General features: G+C 43.1%; 1 protein-coding gene and 1 long non-coding RNA gene across 30 annotated transcripts in view; one reads left to right on the top strand and one right to left on the bottom strand.

The window, feature by feature from the left end:
- Nucleotides 1-256: 256 nt before the first annotated feature.
- The window catches only part of Hdac8 (histone deacetylase 8), a 220,744-nt gene continuing 211,798 nt past the window's right edge, over nt 257-9,202 (top strand). For 5 of the 7 annotated variants that reach the window (XM_006528276.4, XM_006528275.4, XM_011247670.3 and 2 more), the window contains exons 1-4: nt 257-684; nt 1,187-1,239; nt 5,686-5,816; nt 7,366-7,507. In XM_006528276.4, coding sequence (XP_006528339.1) covers nt 574-684; nt 1,187-1,239; nt 5,686-5,816; nt 7,366-7,507 — 437 coding nt within the window. In that variant the 5' untranslated portion in view covers nt 257-573. The remainder of the gene's footprint in view (nt 685-1,186; nt 1,240-5,685; nt 5,817-7,365; nt 7,508-9,202) is intronic. The other 2 variants (NM_027382.4, NM_001313742.1) reach the window with 1 other exon arrangement.
- Nucleotides 312-9,202, bottom strand: part of Gm32262 — a 208,974-nt gene continuing 200,083 nt past the window's right edge. For 19 of the 23 annotated variants that reach the window (XR_003953070.1, XR_003953056.1, XR_003953050.1 and 16 more), the window contains 3 exons: nt 4,666-4,752; nt 3,496-3,937; nt 312-1,059 (listed from right to left, as the gene is read on the bottom strand). This is a non-coding gene — a long non-coding RNA (predicted gene, 32262). The remainder of the gene's footprint in view (nt 1,060-3,495; nt 3,938-4,665; nt 4,753-9,202) is intronic. The other 4 variants (XR_003953061.1, XR_003953064.1, XR_003953066.1 and 1 more) reach the window with 4 other exon arrangements.

Here is a 9,202-nt window from a genome sequence, read left to right as displayed (position 1 = left end):
CTTAGCACCATTAGCTAATGTAGCTGGGTGGTGGTCTTGCCTGCTATTGAATGTATAGTTTACCTCTATTTAAATATTTAAATGATATTTGCAGTTTGAAAACTTAAAAGAGTTCAGACTCTTAGCGCCAAAACTTGAAACCACGTTTTTTTAGTGTTTAGCTGTGTTTCTTTCTGTTACCATACTCCTTTAAAACTACATCTCCCAGCATGCTTTGGAGCTGGTCTGACCTCATTTCAAATGGCCCCGTAGGGCAACAAGGCTGGTTACTTTTGACCGTGCTACTTGTGCCATGAAAAAATTGATCCCAATTGGCAGTTATTTGGTTTTTATATCTGTCAGGCACCTTTTTTGAACTGTGGTCATCAGTAGAAGGCATCTGGTCTGGAAGGGCCCATCCATCCCTGTAGTTGGACGAGGGACCAGGGAAACTGTCTCCGGCGATCTAAATAGGAGGGAATGTTGACAAGGGAGCACCGCTGGGGCTGAACAGAGGAGCAGGAACTGGAGCTCAGGCTGAGTCTGAAAACTGTTGGCTCCAGACTTTGGCTCGCGGACGGTTGGAAGTGGGAGATGGAGATGCCAGAGGAACCCGCCAACAGTGGGCATTCACTACCCCCGGTTTATATTTACAGTCCCGAGTATGTCAGCATCTGCGACTCCCTTGTGAAGGTCCCCAAACGGGTAAGAGAGGTCTGGATCAAAGACCACGGTTTGCGGGGATGGGGGTGGGAGGGTGTGAAAGGGAGTACATTAGGAAACGAGAAAACTGGACTGAAGGATACCTTCAGCAAAAATGTAACTAGCAGTGCCAGGCACGCCAAGCCGAGCAGAAGGAAGTGGTTCATTACCTTCAGAGAGCGCAGTGGGGCATCCAACGCTCGAGTGGGGGCGGGGGGCGGGGGAGGGGAAGGATTGGCGCAGAGGTGAGCGGAGTTACCAATAGGGGGTCCTGGACCACAAACTGTTAGGAGAGAGTATTCCATCACTTGCGTTAGTAAAGCTGGGGAGCTTCGAATCTTGGCGATTTTGAGACTCTGTGTTTGTCTTAAGTGTATTCTGTTAAAGTGACAGAAGGGAGAAGAGAGAAAGTAGTTAGTTCTCCGCGCAGGCTGTTGTTGTTAATGGCATTTCAGTACATTGAACCTTAAGGAGACTGCTCTGCCTTTCTTTGATGCTGTTTCAGGCCAGTATGGTCCACTCTCTGATCGAAGCCTATGCCCTGCATAAACAAATGAGGTAAGTGCGTTGACCTTTCTGAACATGATCATTTCTGAGGGCAGGCGTGTTCATAGCCTTAACACCTTGTCTCCTCCCAGTGGGACTAACCAGCGAGAAATGCTGCGTTCAAAAAAAAAAAAAAAAAAAAGCTTGTGTGGGAGTGGGGTGTTCATAGTCTTTGTTAGATGCTTGTACCGCCGGGAAAGCTTGAGAACAGTTGGGAAAGGCACACGAAGGGGTTAAGATCCCTTAGAAAAGAGACTTTGCTTCTAGACATGTGAGGAGGTGTTAAGCTGGAAAATGTTTTGTTTTATATTTGGTCTGGATTTTGTTTGTTTTCTAAAGCTAGATTTGGGGATGTGGGTTCAATTTGAGACTTAGATCTGCTACCCCACCCCCATCACCACCAAACTTTAACCTGGTCTCTGTTGACCACACAAGTAAAGCTAGCTACATCCTTCTCAAAAACAAGCCAAAAACAAGCTTTCTGTTGATTGCCAATTCTATATTTAATGTCATAAATGAAAGTATTATGGACCTGGCACATGTCAAATCAGGTTTTCTCATTACTGACCAACTACGTGACTGGCTAGATCACCTAATGCTGCATTTTCTTCACAGAAAGTAATATAATAGGTTTTCATATTTTATTCTTAGTATTAAGTCATTTTTAGTGTGTACATTCTTTTGGAATGTGTTGTTGTTTTGAGACAGAGTCTCACTGTGTAGTTCTGGCTAGCCAAGAACTGTTAACATCAACCAGGCTGGCCTTGAATTTACCAAGAACCACCTGCCTTGCCTCCCAGGTGCAGGATCAGCAGGTTTGCAGCACCATACCCTTCTAGGAATGTTTTCCTCCCTATGCTTAATTCCTATGGTCATCAAAATAACTACTTGTCTTTCCTTAAAAGTATTTTAACACTTTTCTGAGCCTGGTGGTACAGGCCGTTAATTCTAGGCCTTTGGAAGGCTGAGACAGGAACATCACAACTTCAAAGCCAGCTGGGTAACTTAGCCACACCCTGTCTCAAAATACAATTTTTAAAGGGGTTTAAGATAGTGTTCAATGTGTAGAACACTTGCCTAACATATAGGAGGTCTAGGCTCCCACACACAAAATTAACACTTACAAATATTTTATTGCAAACAAGATGTCAAAGCAAAGTCATTAGCTCGCTGCTGAGTAGTCAGTAGTCTTTCCTTTTAGGGTGAGTGAAACAGATGGGAAGGTGCTACAAGGCAACAATTAGAAAAGGCTGGGATGGCAGGGCGTGGTGGCGCATGCCTTTAATCCCAGCATTTGGGAGGCAGAGGCAGGCAGATTTCTGGGTTCAGCCTGGGTTCAGCCTGGTCTACAATGTTCCAGGACAGCCAGGGCTACACAGAGAAACCTTGTCTCAAAAAACCAAAAGCAACAAAACAAAACAAAACAAAACCTGGGATACATAAAACAAAAGCTTGTGTACAAAATTGAGACAATGTTTCTCTACATAGCCTACCTAGGCAGCCCTAGGACTCACTAGGTGAGACCAGGCTAGCTTTGAATTCACCGAGATTCCTCTGCCTCCCGAGTGCTGGGATTAAAGGTGTGAGCCTTTGTACTAGGCTCCTTGATGTTTTTATTTTAAACACTTTATTACATTGCATTTATTTCTTTTGATGGGGCTCGGGGGCCTGAGGGGTTGGTCAAGCGCCCCAGTACACAGGTGGAGGCTGGGAAAGAACCGGCAGCGGCTGCCTCTCTCTTTCTACCGTGCGGAGCCTGAGGAGTGAATTTAGTTTTTCAGTGACTGCCCCTGAGCCATCTTGCTGGCCCTAAAATTTTATTTTAGTGGACAGTTTGTTCATCTCTCGTGATATAAATGTGTACTTGAAGAAAAAACAAGAATCCTTGATTTTGTCTACATATTTAACTTTTGAGGTTGACCCACAGGATTTCAAACACCTTGGTTATACTAGTTGCCTAAATATCCTACCTGGACTAATTCGCAGTAAACTCATAGTTGTACTTCCATTCAGAAAACATACATGGCGCCGTTCTGTGGCTAGAGCAGTGCCCCTTCTATTTGAATGGGCAATCATCTTGTTAACATATATGTTCTTGGTAGAATACAAACTGGTTTACTAGGCTTAGGGTGAGACTTGGGCTCTGGCTTTCTAAGGAAGAAATGCCACGCTGCTTGGTGGCAAGGGTTAGAGAACATTCCTGCAGCAGAATCTAGAAGAAGAAATGGGAAATCAGCAGGGAGAAGCAAGAAAGTCCATGAAACTCACTTCCTTTATTCTTGTTCCGTTTGTCCTTTATTGTGAGGAGCTGATTGAGAGGGTCCAGGCTTTTCCTCCGTCTTTCCTTCCTCTGGGAGATAACTGTAAGAGACCGACTAATAGAAACTTTTTATATTAGCAGACTCTGGGGAGATAGCATAGAAAAAGTAAGAACATTTGTTGTACAAGCACTACGACCCAGGTTCCCCAGAATCTACGGGAAAGGCTGGGTTTCGTCACACGTACCTGTAAGCTCAATGTCTTGGCAGGGGTAGACAAGAGACTGAATAATTGGTGGGGCTTGCTGATCGCCAGTCTAACTCCAGGTTCAGGTTCAATGAGAGACTCTTTGTCTCAAGTGAATGTGCATGAGAGTTACAGAGCAGGACGTGTGGCATCCTTCTCTGGCCTCTGTGCGTGTACAGACTTGCAAACTCCCATGCATAGTACCCTGCTCAATAAATAAAACCTTTTTATATTTGACTTCTCTTTTTCTTTGAGACAGGGACTTACTGAAGTCAGTTTGATCTAGAACTTGAAATGTAGCCCAGGCTGGCCTCACACTCATCATCCTCCTGTACTATGAGTACAGATAATTGCTTCCATAGCTAACATGTTATCCTTATATATTATATATTTGGGGGTGGGTGAGAATCAACCATAGCGCCTTGTACATGTAGATTTTGTATGACTGCGCTACACCCCCAGTCCAATTTCCCTCCTTTTTACACTAGTACTGATGATCATTGTCCAAGAAGTTTGTTATATGTTATCATTCCATCTGTACATAAGGTCACTAAGTTGACTCATTTTATAAGTGAGAAAGCTGAGGTATAGAAAAATCAACTTGGGGCTACAGAGATGGCTCAGTGGGTAAAAATACCGACTGCTCTTTTGGAGGTCCTGAGTTTAAATCCCAGAAACTACATGGTGGCTCACAACCATCTGTAATGAGATCTGACGCCCTCTTCTGGTGTGTCTGAAGGCTGCTACAGTGTACTTATATACATTAAATAAATAAATAAATAAATAAATAAATCTTTGGGCCCGAGTGAGGAGAGGCAGCAGAGGCCCTACTTTCAATTTTCACAATCATCTGTACAGCTACAGTGTACTCACATACATAAAATAAATAAAATCTTTTAAAAAAAGAAAAAGAAAAAAGAAAAGTTAACTTACCTGAAGTTATAGAAGTAGGAAGTCTAGAGTTAGAAAAGGAATCCAGTTCTCTGGCTCCAAATTCTGACTGTTTGATAGCCACGCTGCCTGTTAAAAGAAAGATCCACAGGGATAGGGATACAAGGTTTAGCGCTAAACATCTGACCAAAAGGATTACTCAGTCCAAGTAGCAGTAGATTTAAATGTAAATAGCTTTGTCAGTTTGTCACACGAGATGTGACTCACAGAGTCAAGTTTATATTTTAGTCTTTTAAAAAATAGAGTTTTATATTTGCATATTTTGTATATATGAGTGTTTTGCCTGCATGTGTGTATGCATGCATTTTCTGTGTATGAGTATTTGCCTGCAGGTGTGTGCCTGGTACTTAGCCAGGTCTGATGAGGAGGTCATATCTGCAAATGGAGTTATGCATGGTTGTCAGTCACCATGTGGGTGCTGGGAAACAAACCTCAGTCTTCTGCAAGAGTAGCAACTGTTCTTAAACCCTGAGCCATCTCTCCAGCCCCAGAATTCTTTCAAAATGTTATTTTTTCTTTATCTATCTATCTATCTATCTAGGGGGATGTGTGGGCCGTAGAGCACATGTGGAGATCAGAGGGCAGTCAGTCGTCTCCTCCACAATCTGGGTTCCAGGGACTAAAGTCAGGTTGTCAGGCTTAGTGGCAGGGGCTTTTACCCACTGAGCCATCTTGCTGGCCCTGGGTTAGTGAGTTCTGTGTGGCTAAACCAGAGACCTTGATCCATGATTATCTGTTTTAGTTAAATACAATTCTTTTCAACTATGTTCCTTTACCTAAAAACTCAAAGGAAAGATCTGGCCTCTTGCCTCTCCTTGGTGGGATCAGTATCATAGATGGAAGAAGTGAAGGCTAAACAGTGCAGTGTGTGTTAATGACTTCAGTTCACGGGAACCAGAAGTTGCGAGTTGTCTTCTCCATTCACACGGTTGACTGCTGTTTCCAGCACCTTGCGTACTCTGGGTCTGACTCATGGTTCTATGTTCGCTCTATTATTTTTAGGATAGTGAAGCCCAAAGTGGCCTCCATGGAGGAGATGGCCACCTTCCACACTGATGCCTATCTGCAACATCTCCAGAAAGTCAGCCAAGAAGGTGATGAGGACCATCCAGACTCCATAGAATATGGACTAGGTAAGGTCTTCTCAGGCAACAGTGGAAGATCAATAGTCATCCCCCCCAGCCCCCGCTGTAGTTATATTGCTTATGTTAGTCTCTCCCTATGCATGTATATAGTGCATGTGTGTATGTATGTATGTTTGGGTGTGGCAGTGTGCATGTGTCTGCTCATACACACATGGAACTAAATGTCAACACTGGGTGTCTTTTTCACTCACTCTACACCTTATTTTTTGTTACAGAGGCTCTCATTGAACTTCAACCTTACCATTTTGACTAGGTTGGCTGGCCAGTGACTTCTAAGACTCTACTCATCTTCACTCCTCCAGTGTTGGCTTAGTAGACTGACTTAGTAGACTCCTACTTGGGTGGCAGGCATTGGACTGACTGAGCTACCTCCCTAACCTTAATACTTTCTTTCTTTTTAGTCTTTCTTTTATATTTTATGTGTATCCGTGTATGCCTGAGTGCATGTATGTGCACCACATGCATGCATTGCCAGTGGCGGTCATCAGAGGTCTTAGATCCCTTGGAACTGAAGTGATAGATACTTGTGAGCTGCCATGTGGATTCTCAGAATTGAACCCAGGTCCTCTGGAAGAGCAACCAGTGCTCTTAACTGCTGAGTCATCTCTGCAGCCCAATACTTTTTAATTAAAAAATTCTTTAACTGGTGTGTGTGTGTGTGTGTGTGTGTGTGTGTGTGTGTGTGAACATTATATATGTGTTACTGAGGATGGAACTCAGCCTTGGATATGCTAGCCAAGTACTCTGCCTTAGCTATATTCCTAGCCCCAACTGTTCATTTTAATCCCGTGGTTTGTTCATATTTTGTACACTATGTAAGTTAACTGCAGCTGAAGTGATGAGCCTGGTGGGGAAGAATCCTTTCAATGCTGCCGTCCTAATGGCAGCACTTAGGTCTACTCTGGCAATATGTGTGTGTGTGTGTGTGTACACATACATATGTATATGTGTATATGTTTATATGTGTATATATGCAAATCCAGCTTCCCTGTAATCATATATTTCAAATATAGATTTATTTGGTTTGAGTCTTTTTTAGTTTTATTTTTTGAAACAGTGTCTCACTACTGTAGCCCTGGCTGGCCTGGAACTTGTCTGTGTCTATCTTCCAAGCGCTGGGATTAAAGGTGTGTGTCACCATGCATGGCATGAAGTAAATATTTATATTCTGGCTAAGTTTCCTACCTTATCTTTCACTAACAGATTTATTAGGAAGATGGGTTTATAGAAGGACACCAGATTGGAAATCAAGACACTGGTCCAAGGCTTGGGTCTATATGACTACTGGCAAAATATATCACCTCTCAGGCCTTGATTGACTGCTGGTGGGATCTGAGAAGTTCATCTTGGAGGCTTAATCCTTTCTATGTCTTCCCTCCTGAACACTGGAGATGTGTCAGTCATTGGAGACGTGTCTGTCTCTATTGGAGCTGAGGTCAACTCAGAAGCTTCTTAGTAGACCATGCTGTTGTCATACCTCAACCTATTCTGCCTTCTCCAGATCATCTTTAACAGACTTCCTTGCTTTTGTCCCCAGGTTATGACTGCCCAGCCACAGAAGGGATATTTGACTATGCAGCAGCTATAGGAGGAGGTACAATCACAGCTGCCCAGTGCCTGATTGACGGGAAGTGTAAAGTAGCCATCAACTGGTCTGGAGGGTGGCATCATGCAAAGAAGTAAGAAAACAACCTATCTGCTTTCTGACCCTTTCCTCAGTCAGCCTCTCAGTTATATAAACCTGTGCATTTGTTGTACTGACACTCAAGGGAACCGTGTGTGTGTGTGTGTGTGTGTGTGTGTGTGTGTGTGTGTGTGTGTGTGTGTAGCATTTTATAAGGTGTTCTGAAAACATGCAAGTGAAGCTAGATGAGCTAGTATAGTGGAAAGCACTCAACGGAAAGTCAAGGTATCTGAGTTGTATGCTTTGTTTCCTGCAAACTTGGCTAAACCTCCCAATGCCCCAGTTTCTTCATCAGTAAAGCATAGAGCTAAACAGTCTACACAATTCCTTGAAAATTCCCTGTCTTGAGGATGTGGCTCTAGAAACAGGAACAGAATTGAAATAACCAGAGGACAATATAAATTATGATATTAAGGGAATGTGTATAATTATACAAGACAAATAGAAGAGCAGTAGGGAGAAGTTAGTCATGAAAGCCTTGGGAGAGGTATATGTATGTGAATATACTGTAGCTGTCTTCAGACACACCAGAAGGGGTGCGAATGTCCCATTACAGATGGTTGTGAGCCACCATGTGGCTGCTGGGAATTGAACTCAGGACCTCTGGAAGAGCAGTCACTGCTCTTAACCACTGAACCATCGCTCTGGCCCACTAAAGGAGTTTTTTAGTAAGTAGGCATTTGATGAGAATAGACATAAGAGAAGAAAACTTTAGAACAATCAAGGAGTTTTACATTACTCTATCCAGGGAAAGTGATAACATGGATATCTCTCTTTCTAAGGAAAAAAGTGGTTCTTAGGTGCTCTTTGCTTAGAGAAGGCCTTTTGGAGTGTGTGTATGTGTGTGTGTAACTTCCTACTCTGTCTGACATAAACTACAAGGTCTTAGTCCACATCTGGAATCTCAATGGCTGTGTTAGAAGTACTGACTACTTGTTAAGGAAGGGAGTCAGCTGGGTAAAAGACAGCAGCTGTCTTAGTAACTGCCAGTGTGTGCAGCCAACCAAGGCCTTGATCTTCAGTTAAAAACAAAACAACATTTGATTCTTTCAGACTGAAAGGCAGCACAATTTTCATCATATGCAAATTTACATAGTAGTATGGTATCCTTTTTGAAATGTATGGGTTTCCTAGCTAAAGGAGGCCTTGTGAAACTAAATATCTAGAATCTACTGCCCAGGCAGTAGAAAACTGATACTTTAGTAATGATTTTGCATGGTCTTAAACAAAGAGACCAACCTGCTTTTGTTAGTTTTTGGTTTACTTTTTAAAGTTTAAAACTAAAACAGGAGCTTTTCTTATTCAAGCAGAGAAGCTTGCTCTGCAGCCAGGGCTTCCCTGTCCTTTGGGCATGTAGAGGAAGAAAGTCCTACAGTGTCCCTGAGACGCTTGGCTCTGGCAAGTGTGCTGTCATTTCCCAAGTTTCCGACCACTGCAAAAGGCCTGCTGGGGCCCAGGTCAATTTCAAACCTTCCTACTTATACCACCATTTTCCAGCCAATGGCCATATATTTCTGTGGTATCAGTCGTGGCTGGCAGCATGCAAGTTCAGCTGTACTCATGTATCACTCACTGTTTTGGACAGCTTTCCATTCAGCTAATTGTCTGGAAACAGACAGACTTATGGTAAATGGAAAAGACAGACTTGTGGGGATTGAAAGACTTTGGACTTGCTTTAGGTCTGAATTCT

The sequence above is a fragment of the Mus musculus genome, chromosome X (genome assembly GCF_000001635.26).
Source record: "Mus musculus strain C57BL/6J chromosome X, GRCm38.p6 C57BL/6J".
In the NCBI taxonomy this organism is placed as follows: Eukaryota; Metazoa; Chordata; class Mammalia; order Rodentia; family Muridae; genus Mus; species Mus musculus.
The sequence above is the reverse complement of the archived record's forward strand: the minus strand, read 5'-3'. Positions and strand labels throughout refer to the sequence as shown.